General features: G+C 49.1%; 1 protein-coding gene across 1 annotated transcript; it reads left to right on the forward strand.

Moving 5' to 3' along the window:
- The first annotated feature begins 3,170 nt into the window (after positions 1-3,170).
- Positions 3,171-20,685, forward strand: PLEK2 (pleckstrin 2). The gene is made up of 9 exons (XM_028121614.2): positions 3,171-3,249; positions 10,339-10,538; positions 14,162-14,343; positions 15,749-15,840; positions 16,118-16,305; positions 16,539-16,640; positions 18,276-18,359; positions 19,356-19,434; positions 20,139-20,685. Exons 1-9 carry the CDS (start codon positions 3,171-3,173, stop codon positions 20,264-20,266), a joined length of 1,134 nt encoding a protein of 377 aa, XP_027977415.2. The 3' UTR covers positions 20,267-20,685.
- Positions 20,686-22,276: the final 1,591 nt, after the last annotated feature.

Raw genomic sequence — 22,276 nt, forward strand, 5'->3', positions numbered from 1 at the left:
AGCTGTTCACCAGCGTCTGCTTCCTCTGTCTTCATCCTCTTCCCAGTGGTTATATCAGGCTTATGTCAGTGTAGTTCCCTGGTGGGCTAGACAGCTGGATGAGGAAGGAGTGTGACCCATGCTCTGAGTTTAGTGAGTCAGACTTGGGGTGGGCTGGACCAGGGGCTTCCCCAGGACAGGAAGCAGGTTATGTATGCAGGAGATGAACAGACCATACCTGGAGCCAAAGAGGATAAGAATTTCCTATTCTATCCTCTCATGTCCTAGGTTTGAGCCCAGCAAGATTTCAGAGCTCATAGGATTCTTTCCTCTTCCCAGCTCAAGAACTGAGAAGCAAGTGCATCATAATTAAAATCCTACCTTGTGTGACCTTGGTCAAGTTATTTAACTGCTTTTGAGTTTCAGTTTCCTTTGCTGGGGGAGAAAAAAAAGGATAATAAACTCACTTAATGGAGTTGCTGTGCATTAAATAAAACCTAGCACCCACTACAGACCTGGCTTCAGAAAGTGAGTCTATGTTCATTCTGAAATGGAGTGGAAGCCCCATTCCTTTTGGACTCACTGGGAGATGTGAAGTCAGTCAGTGAGAAGCCCGAAGTGGGGCCATTTCCAGGGCAGGAGTGCCCTTTGTGGTTTGGGAATTGGCCCCAGGCTGGTTCTGAAAGGCAGCCTGGGGTACTTTCTCCTGACAGAAACTTTTCTTCCCTTCTAGGTCTCTGGGGCCTTTCCCCATCCTGGTGAACAGTCCTAAGGGGGGGCCTTCACACACAGTGCAAACAATGAACAAGCTGAATATGGATTACTAGACAGAATCAGTATTACTATGTTTCCTTTTGTTTCATGCTCCAATTGTTTGTCCTCATTTAAAATTTTGGTATTTTGTTCATCCCGGATTTTTTATTTTAAAAAGTATTGAGTTAAAATATAATTTATCTAGATTACTGAGTTCCTTGCGTTCCCTTAAATTTTGCCTCTAATGATGGAATCTCTCCAGCTCTAGCTTTTTTAGGGGGGCTGGAAGGTGGGAGGGTAAATTTTGGAGGCAATCTGTGCCTGCTTCTTTAAACCTGTGACCTTTTTTTGCGAATGGGAACTTTGCTCTGTATCCCCACCAGAGGCTAGGGTAAAGTTCCTAGCCTGGTTCCACTGCATCCAGTCTCCCACCCGCATTTCCACTGAGCTCGGGGATGACTCCGAATTCTTGAAAATCCTCAGTTCGGTTTAATTCCGTAAATATTACTCAAGGGCCAGGCAGGCAGCTGGTTAAGGCTGGCGGCGGGCGAAGATGGGCGCCGAGCGCGCTGGGGGCACCTGGATGGGGCACCCCGCCCGGTCGGAGAGCGCGGGGCCGGGAAGGCTCCCGGAGGCGACGGCAGGGCGGGACGCTGAGAGCTGGCAGACTCTGTACCCGGAGGCCTAGCCGCGGACCCTAGCGCACCTTGGCGGGGGCAACCGCGTCAGAAACCCAGACCTGGCGTGACTTCCTGCCCGGGAGGCCCCGCGGCCTCGGGCTCTGGACGCGGGCCAGGGAGGCGCCGCCCGCGAAGCGGCGCTTCCTGGGCGCAGCGGGCGCGGGAGGAGCGCGGTTAGCGCACCTGGAGCGCCCGCAGGTCCGGCGGGCACGCGCGGCGACATGGAGGACGGCGTGCTCAAGGAGGGCTTCCTCGTCAAGAGGGTGAGCGCGCCGGAGCCTCTCCGGACACTGGCCCGGCGGCCAGCGGCAGGCGGCGGCTCCCGGAGCCGGGTCCCCAGCCCGCGCCCGATGGCGGGCTCGGCGGGCCGGGGGCGACCGGGGGCCGGGGGCGGAGGGCGGCTTCGGGTGAACAGAGCGGCCGGGACACAGGCGAGGAGGAGATCCCGCTTGGCCGGTGGTATGGGGTGGGGGGCGGCTCCTGAGGCGGACATCTTAGTTAAAACAACTTACTAAGATGCGGAGAGGACCGTATGTAAATTTGCTCTATTAACGCGACGTAAGTGTGCTCTGGGGCTCGCAGCGCCCATCTATGCACCATCTCCCGCACTCTCCACAGTAACCCCTGGGCAAGGAGGCAGCCCGGGCTGCTAAAGCACTGCCCGCACGTGGAGCACCGCATTCCTCCCTCTCCCCAAAGGAGAAACAAAGTTCAAGGAGGTGAATTAAGCAGTTTGCTCAGGATCTGGGAGCTCGTGGGTGATGCAGCAGGTGCAAACCCACTAAGGTTGACTCCAAGCCTTGATCTGTCCCACCGCAGGGTGGGTGTTGTTATCAGTGAATGACAGATGAGACTGCTTGCCCCGAGCCCCAGGACTAATAACGACTGGGACCCAACCTCCATCCTCAGTCCTTGCCACGGCTCACGTGCAAGAGTCCAGACAGACACAGAACACACAGATCAAGGTGGGAAATGAACCAAAGAGCAGCAGCAAGAGGAGGTTCGGTATTTTACAGTTCTTTCAACATTGATGTTGACACTGAGGGTTTGTACTAACATAACAGCAGAGCATAAAATCTGGGGATGAGCCTTTTGGCTCTTCTACTGAGATTATAGCTTTGGGAGGGAGATGGATGAAGAGGGATGAAGGGGCTCCCCCTGGCATTACTTCCCATGGAGGCCAGAGTACCCCCGAAGTCTCCAGTTGCTTTCAGTTGAGTAGGTAATGTAGCCATGTTGTGTTGCACATTATTTGATATAGGAGGGCGGGTGTGTTTGCTTAAAACTGTAAGCAGGAGGCGTAGTGGGAGGCTGATGCCTGATCAAGGGTCAGGCTGGACACGAGCAGGTAGCAAATTCCAAGCCACGGTGGTTAGAGCGATAGGCTGGTCCCTCCCGGTTTGTGGCGGCAACTGCACCTCAGAGAGACAAACCTGTGGGAGGGCTTCTGCAGCCTCCCACTTTCCTGCAGCTCCTGAGGTGAGAGGAAGAGTGTGACCTGGGCAGGCGGGTTGGTGGGCATTGTTGATTGTCCAGACAGCTGGGGCTACCTGGTAGGGGCCTCCCCTTGTTGCTGGGGTTACCTCACAAGATTCCCACCACCGCCTCCATGAGAGTCAGGGAAGGCCACAGGGAAGGAAGGACATGAGTTCTCTTCAGGATGGCTGCCCAGTCCTGGGTGGCTGGCATAGGGAGTCTGGGTACAGGGAAGTGCGGACAGTCAACAGGGCTAGCCCCCAAAGCCCGGGCCTGGCTGACATGGGGAAAGCTCATTCCAAAGACGGGAGTGTGGAGGCTGACCCCGGAGGCCAGGGGAAGCCACACCCTTTCCTTCTAGGTGAGGGACCTGGGGGGGGGTTGCTCCCAGTTACCGCCTACGGATCCATCTCAGCTTTTTCTTCCCCTTAACCCCTTTCCACCTGGGTGGCAACAGCAGCTCTGTGTCCCCTGGAGAAGTTACAGGGCTATGGCCATAGGATTCCATAGATTTAGGAGGCTTTACAGCCCTGGGGGGTAGGGATGGGGCAGGGCCTGAGCTGGAAGCCCAGAGTACAGTCATCACGGGTGAGGGTGAAGCAGGAGACGGGCATGGGCATGATGGATTTGGCTCTCACTCCCGCCCAGACATGAAAGAAGCAAAGCTCCAGGCAAAATGCAGGGCTCTCACTTGGCCTGGCTTTAAAGGAGGGTGAGGGGGAAGGAAGCGGGATCAGCACGGGCAAGGTTGCTCTTCCTTTAAGAAGACGCTGAGGCCCTTCAGGCATTGCTGCTGGCTTACACCTCCGATGACACTCTTAGAAAATGACAGGGCAATGTTAACGCGCTTTGGCCTAAAAATTTCCTTTGTCGGACTCTATCCCAAGGAAATACCATTAAAGCTTTATGAACAAAGTGTTATTTTTTTAAGTTTTTATTTATTTATTTGACAGAGAGAGACACACAGCAAGAGAGGGAACATAAGTGAGGGAGAGGGAGAAGCAGGCCTCCCGCTGAGCAGGGAGCCCGATGTGGGGCTCGAACTCAGGACCCCGGGATCATGACCTGAGCCAAAGGCAGATGCCTAACGACTGAGCCACCCAGGCGCCCCCAAAGTGTTATTTTTATAGTGAAAAAACTGGAAACTACCTATATGTCTCCACAAATAAATGACTAAGTATGATTATGCAGATGTTTAAAATGCTTATAATATGATAACCCCAAAAGTAAAAATATACAAGGCATTAGGAAAAAATCTAGAAGGAGTTCTGCAGGCTGGAAGTCTGAAATCAAGGTGTTGGCAGGGCCATCCTTCCTCTGAAGCCTATAGGGGAGAGTCCTCCCTTGCCTCTTTTGCTTTGGTATTTACAGGCTGTAAAAGAAAAACCCAGATTTTTCCTTTCCCTGTAGGGAAAAACTTTGTTCCTTCCTATTGTTTCTTTATCCCGTGAGTCTCCTTTACTTTTACCGAATGTGTGGAGGTTTTTCCCCACACCAGGGAATTCTCTGTGGCACCAGCAGCATGTCTTTAACTCAGTTCTCACATTATCTACCTGGAGATGGCATCACATCCCACAGGTCAAGGGATCAGTCCCCTAGGACTGCCCCCCACCACCCCCACCCCACTGTACCCATCCATACTTCAGACACTAGTCACAAGCCCGGGTTATCACTTGTGCTTCTGACAAATGGACTAATTGTTTGGATAATTGTTTGGATGTTCCAATGACCATTTCAATTAGTTTGCTGCAGTGGCTCGCAGAACTGAGGGAAACACTTACTTACATTTGCCAATTTACTAAAGGCTTCGATAAATGATACAGATGAACAGGCAGTTGGAAAAGCTGTGTAGGGCAAGGTATGCAGGAAGGAGCATGGAGCTTCTATGTGCTCTCCGGGCATGCCCGTCTCAGTACCTCCATGTATGCACCAACCCAGAAGCTCTCTGAACCCCATACTGTTGGGATATTATGGAGACTTCATCACAGAGATGTGATTGATCATTAACTCCATTTTCAGCCCTTCTCCCCTCTCAAGAGAATCAAGCTTCTAATTGTGGCATGTTCTTTATGGTGACCAGCCTTCATCCAGGAGCCTACCCAGAGTTACCTCATGAGAACAAAAAATGCTCCTAGCACCCAGGAAATTGCAAGGGTTTCAGGAGCTCTGTGCCAGGAATGGGGGGTAGAGACCCAGCCATCATCTGACACAGGCAATCCACAGCATTCCCTGGCTTGTGGATGCACCACTACAATGTCTGCCTCCGTGGTCACATGGTGATCTTCTCCCTGTGTGTCTCAGTGTCCAAATTCTCCTCTTCATATAAGGACACCATTAGTATTAGGGCCACCCTAATCCGGGATGACTTCATCTTATCCTGATCACATCTGCAAAGACCCCATTTCCAAATGAGATCACATTCGTAGGTTCCAGGGGTTAAGAATTCAACATACCTTTTTGGGGCACATAATTCAGTCCATAACAAGTACCATCTCTGCTTCTTTGGGGTTGTAGGGTCTTGGGCAAGAACTTTCTGGGCCTTAGTTTCCTCATCATTAAAGTTAGGGAGTAGTATGGACTTTTTCAAAGGGTCCCTCCAGCTGTAACATTCCATGCCTCTTAAGCCCAACTGCGGAGGTGCTGTCCTACCTTATGGACTCTCCTCCTTCCCCCTAAAGAGGTTCTGGGGACCCTAAGCCGCTCGTGGTCCAGTGGGCCTCTGGCCCCAGCCAGCTACTTGCAGACAAGGAGCCTGGAGAGGGAAGAAATTGCCCGGGTAGAGGAGGCCTGGCATATTTTTCAGCTGTACCACTGTGGTTTTGGCCTCTGACCCCCTTTACCTGCTGACTTTGAACCAGTTCCTTATTTCCTCTGAGCATGGCGTGTTTATCTGTAGACCAGGGGTAATCGTGCTCTCCTTCCCATTTGGTGGATTGTTACTGCAGCCTCCAGCTGAGCTTGCCTGCTGCAGTCTGGCCTGCTTCATTCAGCCCTTCTGCCACAGTGTGGTCAGGTGATCTTTTAAACTTGAGAATCCAAGCTTTTTGTCGTCCTTCTAGTTAAAAGTCGTAAAGGACTCCCCTCTGGCCACAGTATAAAGATCAAACTTTGCAACATGGAACCTGAAGCCCACTGGACCCGCGTCACTTCCCCTGTCCTTTGCCCACAGGCCTCTGAGCTAAAGCCAGATAGAACCACTTGGAGTTTCTCACAAGTGTAAGTGGCTCAAGCTCTCCCTTCCCTGCCTTCCTGACCTGGCCAACTCCACTCAGCCTTCCAGACTCAGCCCTAGCATCAGCCCTTCCGGGAGCCTTCTTCAGCCCACTCAGCCTCCTTGGAGCTTCCTCCATCAGCAGAGCTGCTTCTTGGGGTTTGCATCGTGACCTGTTTTACTTCTCTGTTGTTCTGTAATAATCACCCCAGAGCTTAACATCTTAAAACAATAAACATTTATTATCTCACGTGGTTTCTGAGGGGCACGTATTCAGGAACACCTTAGCTGCAAGATTCAAGTCTCTCATGAGGTTCCAGCCAAAATGTTGCCCAGTGTGGTAGTCTCCTGGAGGCTTGGCTGACCAGAGGATCCAACTGCAAACTCATTCACACGGCTGCTGGCTGGTGGCCTGGGTTCCTCGCTTCTCTGTAGGGGCTGGTCATGATGTGGCAGCTAGCTTTCCCTGGAATACATGGTCAGAGAGAGAGAGAGAGAGAGAGAGAGAGTCCCCAAGACTGAAGCTACAGGGTCTTTTATAACCTAATGTCAACTGACAAATCATCCCTCTGCCATATTCTTTTGGTCATACAGACCAACCCTTGTACACTGTGGGAAGAAACTATACAAGGGTGTAATATCAGGAGGTGGGAATCCTGGGGGACCCCACCTATTGTCTGTCCTAGAACTTACCACCCTGGCTGGCATCACTGTCTCTTCCACTGTCTTAGGTCAGAATCTTGTTCATCTTTGTCTCCCTGCTGCTAGCACAGTGCTTGCTGAAGTAGTTGTTAGCCATTGATTGTTGAATGAATTGATAAATGAATGATTTCCCTGGTCATCTCATCAGGAATTTTGTCTATTTGAATTTCAATTCATTTTACATTATAAAAATAATACATTCTTATTATTAAAAAAACTAGAAAAGTAGTAAAGGCTGTAAATTGAAAAATAAGTTTTCATTCTTGTTGCCCTGTATCCAGTCTTAGTCCTTAGAGACGATAACCATCAACTTTCCTGAGGTATCCCTTCAGAAATTTTCTAAAGTAACTACTAGAATTATTTTTAGGTATCATATAAAAAAATGTAAGTAAAAGTGCTTTGCTTATGTCGAAGACCATGGGCGCTGTGATTCTTGGTAGGCTCAGGCTGCTGCGTTTGACCTTGAGGGTTCCACCAGTAACTTTTCCTGCCGTCTGTTAGGATTGGAATCCCTCCTCTACAGCCACAGTGGGCACGGTGTTTTTACACAGTTAGAATATTTTGATTATTTTATCATAAGCAATGATTCAAAGTGTCTCAATACATAAAACCTTTTCCATATCCTAGATGATTTACTCAGCACACATCCTCGGAAGTGGAATTATTGGATCAAAGAACTTGAACATTTTTTATGAGGGTCACCAGCTGCTTCAGGATTTCTTCCTACACAGTCAGTCCTTTCTCATCAGCCTTTCTCTGCAGACCTTTCTCCTTTGCTGTCAGGATCCGCAGTTGCTCATAAACATTCCATTCTAGTGAGTCTGAACAGAAGGGGATTTCATGGAGGAATATTAATTATTAAGTAACTCAGAAATATTTGGGAGGGCCAGTGAACCTGGCTGGGATGCCATATAGCTAGGGACGATGTAGCTGGACAAAAATACCCAACAGCACCACCAGACATTTCTAGTGGGAACATCACTGCTGACATTATTTGCCGTTTGTCACTGATAGCTCTGGGGACTGGTGTCAGAAGAACCCGTTCTTCCAACACTGTTCTTGCCCAAAATTCCCGTTTCCCCCTGTTGCTGTCAGATATGCATCAGTTCCCCGTGCCAGAGAGTGGCAGCGACCTGGTCACCCGCCTGTTGCCTTCGTGCCAGGGATTCTGGGAGATGTAGCATTTTGTCCAGGAAAGTACAGAATCTCCATATTAGTTTGTCCTGTTCAACATCTGTTGGTGACAATTTTCTCTCTGATATCTCTAAGCCCCATTTCTCCTCTCCCTGTTGTTTTAGTTTGCTAGAGCTGCCAGAATAAAAATACCACAGACAAGACGGCTTCAGCAGAGATTTGTTTTCTCACAGTTCTGGAGGCTAGGGTACGAGTCAAGCTGTCAGCAGGTTTGGCTTCTTCTGAGGCCTCTCTCCTCAGCTCGCAGATGGGCGACTTCGTGCTGTGTGCTCGCAAGGTCTTTCCTCTGTGCATATGCCTCCCCGATGTCTGTGTGTCTAAGTGTCCTTTTCTTATAAGGACCCCAGGCAGATTGGGTTAGGACCCCCTTAATGACCTCATTTTAACCTAATCACCTCTTTAAAGCCCTGTCTCCACATACAGTCAATACTGGGAGTTAGGGCTTTAATATATGAATGTGTGTGCATGAGGGTGGACGTAATTTAGCCCGTAACACCTATGTTTTAAGGTTTAAGATTATTTTGCCCTCGTTCCTTCTCCACCTCACAACTGCCCCCATTCCATCCACTAGGATTGCCTTCGCCCCATATACAAGCTTTTGAGCCAGCAATTTAGTGCTAATGCTGCTCCAGGAGCCCCTCAGTAGGGGGTGATCAAGAAAGAGGACCCGAGTCTGGGCCACGTGGAGAGCAGTGAAGAACCCCCGCGGCTGAGTAGCCAGAGCCAAATCTTTTTTGTTTCTTTAAACTTGTCTACCCACGTCAAGGACAGCTGTTAACCATCATGTTACATGTCGATCCTAAGTATGGGACAGAGTGGGGAGAGCAAAACGTAAAATTCACAGTCCAGTGCTCGCTCTGTCAACTCCTTCTACAACTTTTGGTTCCCTAACAGCACTCGGTACACGCTGAGCTATTCCAATACCACAGATGTGAGAACACAGGGAGCCTTTGAAATAATTAAATGCTAGGAAATTAAGGAAAGGCGTGAATCGGGGAAATGGCCTCTGATTCAGATAAAGTGCATCTCTCTAGAATCCAGTCCTTATTGGGCTCTGCTCTGGGAAATATGTCAGGAAAGTTGCTTTCATGAGCGTGTACTAAACCCATTCCTTTCTAATTCCTCAGTAGACATTTCCTCATCTGTTGCTCTGTTTTAGAAAAAGGCTCTTTAGGGGCACCTGGGTTGCTTAGTCGGCTAAACGTCTGCCTTTGGCTCAGGTCATGATCCCAGGGTCCTGGGATCGAGCCCCACATCGGGCTCCCTGCTCCGCGGGAAGCCTGCTTCTCCCTCTCCCACTCCCCCTGCTTGTGTTCCCTCTTCCGCTGTGTCTCTCTCTCAAATAAAATCTTAAAAAATAAATAAAAAAATAAAAAACATGTTTTAAAGAAACATATTGGTGTGAGAAGATGCTCAGCAAAGCTAAACAAAACAAAAACTAGATAATAAAACTGTAGGTAATATGGTCCTGTTTTTTTTAAAAACCAGAAAGTAAAAACGAAGAGGAAAAAAGACTATAAGAAAACACAAAGTGTTAGCAATGACCATCTCCTAGTGGTAGAACTCTCTCTTCTGTATACTTCACAGTTTCTTTCAAGGTTTATAATCACAGAAAAGGCTAACTGGGAACTAGAAGGTCAATGCCAAAGGTCTTTGTTACATACTCAAAAGAGATGACAAGGAGATCCAGACAGATAACACTTTTTTCATGAAAATGAAAATAAAAGGTATGATTTTTGAACTGGATCCTTTGGCTATTAAGGACATTATTGGGGCAATTGGTGAAACTTGGATGGGGGTTGTGGAATCAGTGAAGATAACATATTAATGGAAATTTCCTGCTGTTGATGGTTGCATTGTGGTTATGTTGGAAATATTTCACCTCCCCTTTTTTGTAGGAGATACACAATAAAATATTCAGAAGTGATGGAATATCAATGTTAAAAATTTACTCTTATTTAATTAGTGCTAAAAAAAAGTTTACTCTTAAATGATTCTGTAAAAAAGTTCTTTAATACTATTCTTCAGCTTTTCTCTGAATTGAAATTATTTTATTTTTTAAAGATTTTATTATTTGAGAGAGAGAGAGAGAGAAATAGAGACAGAGCATGAGCAGGGCGGGGAAGAGGCAGAGGCAGAGGGAGAAGCAGACTCCCCGCGGAGCAGGGAGCCTGATGCGGGGCTCGATCCCAGGACCCTGGGATCATGACCTGAGCCGAAGGCAGACGCTTAACTGACTGAGCCACCCAGGCGCCTCTGAATGGAAATTATTTTAAAATTAAAAAAATAAAATGAGGTTTTTTTAAAAACAGATAATGCTGTCCCCCTTTTTGGTCCCCTCAGCCACCTTACTGCTGGGCTCTCCTGTCCGTCCTCAGGGTCACATTGTCCACAACTGGAAGGCACGATGGTTCATCCTTCGGCAAAACACGTTGCTGTACTACAAGCTTGAGGGGGGTCGGAAGGTGACCCCTCCCAAGGGCCGGATCCTTCTGGATGGCTGTGCTATCACCTGCCCCTGCCTGGAGTATGAAAACCGACCAGTAAGTGAAGGCCCCTGCTTCCCGGCTCCCCCTGCCTCGGACCCTCCCAGCTCTGGCCTCTTTGGTGAGAGTAATGTGGGTGAAGAGCTGAGTTATTGAAAAACCTAAATTCAAGTCCTGCTGCACTATGTACCAGGTGCGTGACCTTGGGCAAGTAGTTGAACCTCTCTGAGCCTTAGTTCCTCATCTATGAGATGGGGTAGAATAATGACACCTTGCTATCTCCTGTGATTATGTTGGGGATCATGACAGAAGGTGATGGTCTGTCAAAGCACTTGGTTGACTAGGAGGCGCACTACATATATGGGCACAATTATTGCTACCTTGGAATTTAATATGGTGGCTTTTATCCCCTGAGGGGGGTGCATGTTCCAAAAGTCAGGTGCAGTTTCAACCCCACCATCAAAAAGGTATCTGAATCAATCGTTTTTGAGGGCCCAATATGTGCCAAGAAATTTGCTAGGCTTGGAGGAGTCAAGGAAGAAAATGGTTAGACTGTTTCTCCTTGGGTTATTAATCTTATTATGAAAGCAAATGGTTAAATGAAAAACATTCAGAATTCCAAATGTTGGCACAAACATGATTAGCTGTAGAGAACACTGTATTCCCGAAGAGGAGGAAGATGTAATTAGAGGCTGAATCAGGTACAGCATTGGGAAAAATAGAGATTTGGCAAAGATCTGAAAGAGGAGAAAGGCAGACGTTATGGGCAGGTGGAAAAGTGTAAAAGAGGGAGAGATTGATTTGGAGATAACAATGGCCCGTGTGGCCAGAGGGGAATGTTCACCCAGGGAGCAATGGGAGATTGGCTGGGGCCAGATGGAGGAAATGGGGAGCCATCGAAGGTTCTGAGAGAATGGATGGGTAAAAACACTCTTAGGAGGACTAAAGTGAGGAACTGCGTTCTGTTCCTAATAAGTTACTAGATCCATAAAGAAGGGATCTTACATTTTCTTCTTTCTCTTTCTCTTTTTTATTTTTTTAAGTATTCTCTATGTGGGGCTCGAACTCACAACCCTGAGATCAAGAGTTACATGCGCCACCAACTGAGCCAGCCAGGCGCCCCACCATTTTCTTCTTTCTTACCATGTTTTTTTTTTTTTTAAAGATTTTATTTTATTTATTTGTCAGAGAGAGAGCACAAGCAGGAGGGAGCAGAGGCAGAGGGAGAAGCAGACTCCCCACTGAGCAGGGAGCCTGATGCGAGACTCAATCCCAGGACCCTGGGATCATGACCTGAGCCAAAGGCAGCCACTTAACCAACTGAGCCATGCAGACATCCCTACCATGTTTTTCTTCTTTGACTCTTTTAGACCAACTGACAAGCCTTCCAAGTATAAGAAAATATTCATGACAGTCCTTTCTGGGTGGTGGGTTTCCTGGTATTTGTTACGTTAACCACTGTACTCTTTTGTGGTTTTGAATCTTTCTCAAGAAAAAAAAAGGAGCTATTAAAATAATGAGGCATGAAATAAGGCAAAAAGTAGGGGGAACACGAGAAAACATTATGAAGGAACTGTCCATAGGACATATTTGACTGGATGTTGAGGGCAAAGGAGAGGGAGGTGGTGAGGGTCATTCCAGCCTAGGAGGCTGCAAAAAGGAAATGCCCTTCTGCAGTTTCCCACTGCCAACCTACATGGGCTGATGATGAAGAAGGACAAGTAGTGTTCTGCTGGGTGGAGGTAGGGATGCCAGAGAATGCCCAGCCTGGGCAGACTGGGGCTGCACCTTCCTCCTTGTTGCATCGGAAGACCAAACACGGTGTCTGGACACATAGCAGACAATTAGCAAATGTTTGCTGAATTAATGTTTAAGAAAGAAGACAAATTTACAGATAAGTGAGATGATTTTAAGAGAAAAAAAACCCTAATTTTCTAAGTGAATTTAAGGCTCTAGTTCTCCATAAATTACACCCCAGAACTTGTAGGTTAACTTGTTGGCCCAATGCCCCTTAATACTCTTTAAGGAACGGTAGAAAGCAAAAGTGCTGGTCAAATTGGCTAGACATAGAAAAACTTCCAAAAAAGGACACAAGTTAAATTTGCTAACTGGAGTTGTGAGCTTCGTGTTAATTCCCAGATTGTCATCTGCGTGGTTCATGAGTCCTTGAGCTGGAAGAGGTCAAGAGGAGCCCGTATGTTCACTAAGAACAAGTTATAAAGCATATATATACGTATATGTGTGTGTGTATATATCTATATATTTTAAATTAGCGAAGCTATAAAAATATGCCTGGATTTCACATGGAATTTTATAGTCTCTCCTGAAATTCTTTCATTAAAATGTTGACTGCCCACTGATAGTGCAGGTACAGAGAGCTGGTTGAATTTGTTCTCCCACAGTGCTGATGAGTGAGTCAGTGTTAACTTAGAGGAACAGATTCATGGTATTCTTTGGGACTGTGAGCCAGCCTTGTCTTATCACCGCTTTCGCTGTTAGTTGAGAGGAGGGATGTTAAGTTTGCAAGTAAAGCAAGTTGGGAGCTAATACATTGGAAACCAGAATGGGAATGAAAGAATGCCTCTGGGGTGCCCCAGTGGCTCAGTTGGTTAAGTGTCTGCCTTCGGCTCAGGTCGTGATCCCTTGGGTCCTGGGATCGAGCCCTGCGTCGGGCTCCCTGCCCGGCGGGAAGCCTGCTTCTCCCTCTGCCTGCCGCTCCCTCTGCTTGTGTGCGTGCTCTCTCTCTGTCAAATAAATAAATAAAATCTTAAAAAAAAAAAAAAAGAATGCCTCTGTTTTCCAACAGAAGTGGTAGGCCCAGTCTACTCAGATGATATTTAATAGGGTCAGCATCCCACAGTGGTCAAAAAAACCCCTCAATGCACATTTAGGGAATGGAGGAGACGTGGCCTACCTCAGAAGGACTCGGCTGACTGCATGGAGCTAGTCTACCATGCCGTCAGTGTGAGCTCGGGCTGCAGGCCCCGTGCACCCCGTGTCCCTCAGAGCTTTCCCGGAGCAGCTGGTTTCGTTCCCTGGGTCAGAGCTTCTGAGAATTTTGACCAAATGCAGAACGTGTAGCAGAGCATGAGCTGGCTGAGTCTAAACCGTACCCTATGAGAAGTGTGCAAAAGACTGGGGATGCTTAGACTAAAGACAAGAGCACGGAAGGGAGCATAAGGAACAGTGCCTCCGAGGTAGGTGTTCATATCCCCATTTGACAGATGAAGAAAGGCCCGGTGGGGTTCCTTAATGTGCCCAAGTGTCCATAGCTAAGTGGCAGAGCTGGGATTTGCATTCAGATCGGTCTGACTTGAAAGCCAGTGCATTTCCCACTTCAGCCCAGGGGCTGTCGTGGGAGGTAAGGTTAGTCTGTGTGGTTCTCGAAGGCAGAGTCAGAAGCAGGGAGGCAAAGTGCCCAGGAAGCAGTCCCTATGCTATACAGTCTGTGCAGGAGGAAAAGCTTACCTTAGGAGGCCACGAGCTCCCTGTGGCTTGAGGTGTGCACCGGGATCTTTGAAGACCACCCACTGGGATGTGGCTGAGGGGCTGGGCATTTGGCAGCCGCCAGACCTGTGTGTCCCTGGTTGCTGTGGCCCTGTCATCTTTGCTGGCCCACCACCATTCTCTTGCCTGCTAGGCCTCTGAGTGCTGGTCTGACCGGCTCTCTCTTCCTGCAGCTCCTCATTAAGCTGAAGACTCGAACATCCACCGAGTACTTCCTGGAGGCCTGTTCCCGAGAAGAGAGGGACGCCTGGGCCTTTGAGATAACGGGGGCTATTCACGCCGGGCAGCCGGGGAAGGTCCAGCAGCTCCACATCCTGAAAAACTCCTTCAAGCTGCCCCCTCACATCAGCCTGCAGTGAGTGCCTAACCCCCCGTCCCTCGCCCTGCACGTCTGTGTGACACCGGGGGGGGGGCCCCAAGGTCGCCACACAGGCCTGTCCAGTACAGCATGGGGCTTCAGGGCCTTCAGGCCCTACGCACCTGCCCCGCTCCTCTGTGACCTCTTGGGACCTCTGCTGCTTTTGCCCCCCTCAGGGCTCCGTCACAGCCCCCTAGGGATCTCCACTCACCGCGTCCCTGGGCTTGTTTGCGGCCTGCTGGCAAGAGTGATGAGTTCAGGTAGCAGCTGTATTCTTGCTCGGTGAGGTTCCTCGTCCAGCCATTCATTCAGGCAGCAGTTATAGAGTGCCGACTGCATGCCCTTCGCTGCATGAGGTGCTCAGGAGATGCAACCGGGAATACCTCCGATCTCATCTCGGGGGGCTTTCCAATTCAAGGATGTAGGCAAGAAATGAGAAAAGATCCTCCATGGGTGGCAGGAATCGTCTTCACAGAACAGAAAGCAGGTCATTGGTGGAGGCAGCTGTCTGAAGTAGGCATGTATGAAAGGAGTTCCATCCCCCAGATGGTTACCTCTGCAGGCAACGCCCCCGAAGCTCCCAGGTAGCAGAACTGTTACACCCATCAGAGACACAGGACCAGTCCTTTTCTGGGCTCGCAGAGAGCTCCATGCCAGGCGCTGAAATCTTGATTGTGCAGCAAGGGTGCTGTTAGACCATGGTGAGCATGGTGGTGGGGGGTGGGGAGCAGCGCGGGGGCAGGGGGGCAGGAGGGGGACAGGAGTGGGGGGGCAGGAGCAGGCAGGAGCAGCGGGGGGTGCACAGGAGCAGTGCAGGGGGCAGGAGCAGCGCGGGGGGCAGAAGCAGCGGGGGGGGGCAGGAGCAGCACGGGGTGGGGGGAGGAGCAGCATGTGAGGCAGGAGCAGCATGGGGGCAGAGCAGCGCGGGGCAGGAGGGGAGGCAGGAGCAGCGCGGGGGCAGGAGCAGGGCAGGGGCAGGAGGGGGGCAGGAGGGGGGCAGGAGCAGTGCGGGGGCAGGAGGTGGGGCAGGAGTGGGGGGGCAGGAGCAGGCGGGAAGGAGTGGGCTCAAGTGACGGGTGACTTTGAGAAGTAGCTGGAGGAGGTCACACTTTATGTAGATCATAGAGAATCATTATTATACTTTTGCTCTAAAATTTAAGTCACAGCTCTTTAATTTTGCTGCAAAAGTAATACCTGTCTCATATAGGACCGTTAGAGCTTTTAGAGGAGCAGAAGAAACGAAACATCTGAAAATCCTCCTCTCCAGTTCCAATGCATCAGGGAATACCCCCCCCCCCACTTTGTGACGTGTATCACACCGGTTGCCCCTTGCTTTATACCCTTGACCCCTCCCTCATGGTGTTGCTGCGATGAGGGTCCCCTCTCCTTTGCCTTCCTGTAGTTGCATTGTGGACAAGATGCACGACAGCAGCGGTGGAATCCGGCCAAGCCCCAACATGGAGCAGGGAAGCACCTACAAAAAGACCTTCATAGGTGAGCCTCCCCTCTTGGGGGCTGGGGCGGGCGGTGGAAACTGGACCACAGTGACCCGGGACTCGGCCATGCTTGTCCTCCTGTGTTGAGGACAGAGCGGCCTTTGGCCATCGGGCTGGTCTGAGATGGCCACGTGTGGGTGTGACCCTGGGTCTGCTCTTAGGTAGAGCCCAAGGCTGCCCAGAAGGTTAAGGTCAATGAGGTCACAGCCAAATACCCCCAGGGAGGATAGTCTGTAGCTTGTCGCCTGACTGGTGCTGCCCTTGCCCCAATGCAGGCTCCTCCCTGGTGGACTGGCTCATCTCCAACAGCTTTTCTGCCAACCGTCTGGAGGCCGTGACCCTGGCCTCCATGCTCATGGAAGAGAACTTCCTGAGGCCGGTAGGTGTCCGAAGCATGGGAGCCATTCGCTCTGGAGACCTGGCCGAACAGTTCCTGGATGACTCCACGGCCCTGTACACTTTTGTAAGTTAGGGAGGGAGTTCCTCTTGCCATTGGGGCAGAGGAAGGAGGAGATAACAGAGTGAGGGCTGGGGGTGCACAGTCATGGGCAAGAGGCCTAGGGTTGGGGGACCTCTTTCCCCCCAGGTGGAGTGAGGTTTCTGTATCGAGGATTTTCCTTTCCCCTGTGGTAGCCCCCAGAGCCTGGAACCGGGACTTTTTTGGTAGCAGAGCCCTTGTTCTTTCCTTTCCGCTAGGCTGAGAGCTACAAGAAGAAGATAAGCTCCAAGGAAGACATCAGTCTCAGCACTGTGGAGTTAAGTGGCGCAGTGGTGAAACAAGGCTATCTGGCCAAGCAGGTACGCCTGCCTCGGAGGCGGGGAGATGGGCAGAGGCCCCCAGAGGGTGGGAAGGGCCAGGAGTGCCAGAGGCGGGTGCTCGATACCAGCAGAACCTGATACAGTGGCACCTGCAGAGAGCAGATCAAGAGGCACGGACATGCCCATTCTCTCTCTCTCTCTCTCTCTCTCACACAGTGTCCCCCCCCCCCCCCCACAGAGTCCCAGGGCTCAGGGGAGACGTGCATGAGTCACCATCCCAGTCTCGAGAAGCTGTGTGTGTGGCACTAGCCGCCACGTGCGCTCGTGTGCAGGAGCGTCGCTTGCCGGGCTGCTGTTCCGCACTTGCCGGCCTTCGGCTCCCTGCCGCTTCCTGGGGTCTTGGCCTTCTTCTGTGGATGCCGCACGCCTCCCTCATACACTTTCTGAACAAAAAATAAGTCTTTTGTCCACTCACTTCAGTAGGTTGAAGGTGACATTCTGTGGTGTCACGTCATTGTTTAAAAACTGACCGTGGTCACTACTGCTGCCCGCGTCTGGGGGAGCAGCCTGTTCATGGGCACACTGCGTGCCTGACACACAGGCCATCCTGTGAACAGAACCAGCACGTCCCGGCTTGGGACGTGTAGGCGGGCCTTCTGCACACCGCCTGTGTTGGTGCAAATCCTGCACGCCGTGTGAACGGGTGTGTCTGGCCAACGGACCCATACACTGCTCGGCGCCATTCCTGTTACTTGGGGCACACGTTGTCCTTGTCGCCTGCTACTTGCATGTCAGGACCCCCACCTGCTCTTAGATTACTTGCCATGCCGGCGACTGCCTCTCTCCCCCAGGGGCCCCGCCTCCCAGGCCTGTGGGAGTCTAGTGAGGGCGGGTAGCCAGGGCCTGGCGGATGGGCAAGGACTTCGGAGGCTCCAGGCTAGAGCGCTAAGGAAGCGTTGTGATCTTTGGGGGTGAAGCCAAAGACAGTAATACACATCAATATCTTACACATTTAGGGCACCTGGGTGGCTCAGTCGTTAAGCGTCTGCCTTCGGCTCAGGTCATGATCCCGGGGTCCTGGGATCGAGTCCCACATCGGGCTCCCTGCTCAGCGGGAAGCCTGCTTCTCCCTCTCCCACTCCCGCTGCTTGTATTCCTGCTCTCGCTCTCTCTGTCTCTGTCAAATAAATAAATAAAATCTTTAAAAAAAATATCTTACACATTTAGATTTTAACATTGACTCGATCATTTCCTACTTTTTCTGAGGCGGAATGTTAAAGTGTTTTTTACTGTCGATGTGTATGCATACATCCATGCAGCTGCAGGTCTGCTTTTGACACTTAAAAGTTGGTGCCCTCGGGTTCCAGTTTGCCTGTGAGCTCTTGGTCCAGTGGACACCTGCTGCCTCCCTGTCCTTCTTACACCCTGACCGGGGTCTGGGTGATGCTCCCCTTTCCCTTCAGTGCTGACCCTCTTTGGTTCTGTCAGCTCAACTAACTGTGACAAGTTTTTGCTCAAGTGTCTCTGAGCAGGGAGGTCTGCGTCTCTGCAATCCTTGGGTCTCCAGCAGACTCCTTCCAGAAAGTAGTCCACTGTAGCAAGCTTTGATGCACGGAAGTGGGAGGGAGGGACAGAGCTGTCACAGATGAGCCTTGAACCCTTTCTTTGCCTTAGGGGCACAAGAGGAAAAACTGGAAGGTGCGGCGCTTTGTTCTGAGGAAGGATCCGGCTTTCCTGCATTACTATGACCCTTCCAAAGTGAGTGCCGCATGTCCACTTGGCACCCGGGTGTGAGGCTTCAGACACTTGTCTCCCGAGCCCAGCGGGCAGCTGGCATTTGCTTCCTTCCTCCCAGCGTCCCTGCCCTCACTTCCGCTATGCTCTATGCCTTTCCTCCCATGATCCAAGCCACACTCAGCGGTCTGATCACTTCTTTCTCTCAGCACGCTGTTGCCTTTGCTGAGGCTTATCATTATTCTGAGAGCAAAGCATCTTTTTGTTTCTCCAAAGCTCTTTGTGGGACTGGGGAAGGTGGGGTGGGCTGATAAAGGAGACTCCTAACTGGTGCTCCCCAGCCTCTTCACCCCTTTCTGTGCGGAGATCTCATGAATTCTGCCCCTCAACCTGTTGTCCCCACTGATGTTGTGGAAAGTTTCTTTTATCATGTACTGTTTAAGCCATAATTTACTAATTGTGATTAGTAATGATTTGATTCTATGGTTAATTATGATTTGATTCTAACCGATCAAAGAATTGCCACCCTGAGTTTCAGAAAATAAGTATTATTGTATGATGAGTTGATCGAATTCCAGTCAAAACCAAAGATAAATGGTCTTTGAGCTGGCCTGTCCAGCCTTGTCTTGGTAGATGTATGATTTTCATTCAGTTTTTGAACTATCGAAGAGTGGGCAGTTCCTCCCTCACCAAGCTTGTCAAGAGTCCCCGCCCTAAGGGGAGTGCCTGAAGGAGAGAGAAGGAGCCCTCTGGGACCCTGGCAGATGCCAGGGAGGGCCGGGGGGGCCAGGCGGGAGTGTGGTGTGGCCCTGCCAGCCATCGGCAGTGAAACGAAGCGCAGACTTCCTTAGGGTGCATGTAACATGGCCACGTGATGTCCAAATTCGGCCTCATCTATTACAGATGACTCTCACTGACTCCGTCAGCTGGCCTCAGGGTGGTTTCAGGCAAGAGGGCAACTCCTTTCTCCCTTTTGTGCATTCACACTATATGTCTCATTAGGAATTCTTTCTGCTGCAGGAGGAGAACCGGCCAGTGGGTGGGTTTTCTCTTCGCGGCTCACTCGTGTCTGCTCTGGAGGATAACGGCGTTCCCACTGGTAAGGTGCAGCTCCGGGCCGGCCTGCAGGCCTCGGGGTGCTCCCCGCCGGTCGCTCTCACAGCGGCGCTCTGCCGACGGACTGAGCGACGGGGGCTCGGTGAGACGGTCTCAGTGAGACGACAAATAGCCTGAGATTTAGAGCCAATTTCAGAATGAGGGGAAAAGGGCGTGTGGGGTCTTCTCAGTGTTTTAACAACACAACGAAATACTCCTTATCTCTGGTATTCTTTCCCCTCAGTTTCTGTGCTTACTGGCACATAAGCTTCCACCTAAGAATAGCAGCCTACACACTGTTTAAGGGTTAGCAACACACGTGAGTATCGATTAGCGCACTAATTTCACAATAGCCAGCTAAGAAAGACAGTATTATTCCCATTTTATGGATGTGGAAACAGGTTCAAAGAAGCTAAACAAGTTAAAGTCAAGTCCCAAATCTGCCTATTTTTAACATGAACATTCTGGATTCTTGGATGTGAATGGAACTGTGCATCTGTGGTTAGTGTAGGCAGCAGGCCAAGAGGGCACAGCGGAGGGACGGGGAGTGGAAAGGAGGAAAAGAGGGAAGCGGGCATCTGGTGGGATTCCCTAACCACATACATTGGTATTTAAGAAATACTTCATCGTGTGTATTTTTGTTTGTGGCTCAGTTTGACTTCTAGCTGAAAGCAGACACGGATATTCACAAATTTCTCTTCTGTCTAGGGGTTAAAGGGAATGTCCAGGGGAATCTCTTCAAAGTGATTACCAAGGATGACACACACTATTATATCCAGGCCAGCAGCAGGGCTGAGCGAACTGAGTGGATTGAAGCTATCAAAAAGCTAACGTGACAAGGAAATGTGTTCCCAAAGGAACAGGATTCCTCCCTCCTACCAGAATGGTACAGACAGGATTGCCTGCAGAATGGGAGTGTGTTAAGACTTTTAGCCGCTGTATATTTTGTATGGCTTTGCAGTGAGACTGGAGTTCCTTTGCTCACAATTGGCAGTGGTGCTTTTTCCTTCCCCACCTTCCTGTTAACAGCCTGGAAATGCTAGAATCGCCGTGAGGCGTCAGCATCTTGACTTTCACCCATCCTCACAGCTAGCTATTCCTCCGGCACCAAAGTAGGTTTTCCTGTTGTAACACTAACTAGCCATATTGTAATACTAAATAAAACACTAGTCTCATGTTGGCTTTCTCTGAAATGCTGTCAAAAACTAACTCCTTCTCTGGAATGAATAAAAACAGACATTTCTAGCTATTAGAATTCCTGTGTAAAGTTTTTATAGTTTTCAAAGGTTTTTCATGCTTGAGGCTATTCAAATTATGTAAGATTATGAAAATATCTCAAGTGATCTCTGTCACTAAGACATGCTTCATCTTAAAATGGGGGATAGTGGCAGAATTTTGAACATTGTTTTGCTTTGAAAAATAAGCCTGCATAAGTATACACTACAGAAATCATGGACTCAGTTGGAGATTAGTCACACATACAACAGAGTAAAACTACAGCATTTCTATGAAAAATGGCAATTCAGAAAGACACACAGCAGGAGCTGCTAAAGGACAGAGAAAGATGTAAACAGTAAAATAATTAGGGAATGAAATTTTGGTTTTAAAGTGAACATTAACTGAGACATAGGTACCAAGAAGCTTCACCAGTTGGGAGGTTAATCTGAAGTAGTGAAAAGTCTGTATCATACAATATCTTTAAAAACATTTTTATTACTTTCAAGTTTATACAGTAATCTGGCACAAGCTACTGCCAGCATTCTTGCCAAGTACAAGTGCTTAGACTTCCTTTAATGAATAGATATGTAACTTACATTTATGGGGAGTAGATACTTCCAAAGTGCTTAAGGAAAAAATTTTCCTTTTAAATAGTGTGAACTGTCTCCTCTTAATCTTGTCTTGAATACCTGACCTGCATGATCAGGAATCCCAAGCTAATGAGGTTTTATTTTATTCCTTACATTGTAAGAGACTGCCTTTTAAAGCACCATTTTCCATTTGGCATTTCACCAAGGTCTAATGTCCCTGGAACTCTTTCTTTATTGCTCTTTGAATATCAACAGGTGTTTATCTAAATTAAACTGCATTTGGTTTGATGGCTTGACTCCCAAATTGGCACAATTGTACCCTGTTCTGTATAGGGGTATCAGAATCTTTGTGTTAAAAAAGTAGATGGCCATCACCTTGAGGCAACTCTTGCCAAAGTACTAGTACTTAGATTTTTAAAAAATCCCAAACCATTTTAATATAATGGTTCTTCACACAAAAGTAGCTAGGTCAAGAGTGTTTGAAAGGATGGCAGAGTAATAACTGCAATGCCTCTGTCTCTGTAGGTTCTCACTAAATATCATCCATGTACATACTGGTTGTCTTGTTTTGCTACAGAACACAGCAAATGAAAATGTATGTTCCCATTTTTTTCTCAGCTACTTTTGACTTTCAGTTATGATTAAACAAGACCCAAACTATTGCTGATTTTCAGCTGTATGAGTTGATAACCACTTTAACGCACAGGCAGAATGGGGAGATGAAATTGTCAATTTTTAATGAAAAGTCATTGTATGGTGATCCGAGATTCGGATAAACTGATAAACTGGTCAGTTGTCTTTGTCAATCTGTTCCTCAGGTTACTTAGAGCTGGGTGTGTAGCCTGTCCTCATATTTGAAAGTGATATTGTTAGGTTAGCAGGTATGTATGCTTTAAGTTTAATTAGGTCTTTCCTTCATGGTATCAGTGAGGTATTAATCTTTTCTCTGGGAAGGGTCATAAATTTTGCAAAACTGTTGTGGAACTGAGCGAAAGGCTTGCATGGGATAAAAATCACTCACCATGGAAGTCACCAGTA

Source organism: Eumetopias jubatus, unplaced genomic scaffold, assembly GCF_037043125.1.
Source record: "Eumetopias jubatus isolate StellerSeaLion01/CBP00866 unplaced genomic scaffold, mEumJub1_p1.0 scaffold_7, whole genome shotgun sequence".
Classification (NCBI taxonomy): domain Eukaryota; kingdom Metazoa; phylum Chordata; class Mammalia; order Carnivora; family Otariidae; genus Eumetopias; species Eumetopias jubatus.

Bases quoted from the DNA above. Each gene is read 5' to 3' on its own strand.
- PLEK2 (XM_028121614.2), top strand. From the start codon at position 3,171: ATGGGGAAAGCTCATTCCAAAGACGGGAGTGTGGAGGCTGACCCCGGA. The intron at 3,250-10,338 runs GTGAGGGACCTG...TGGTCCCCTCAG, and splicing joins GCCACACCCTTTCCTTCTAG to CCACCTTACTGCTGGGCTCT. The intron at 15,841-16,117 runs GTGAGCCTCCCC...GCCCCAATGCAG, and splicing joins CTACAAAAAGACCTTCATAG to GCTCCTCCCTGGTGGACTGG.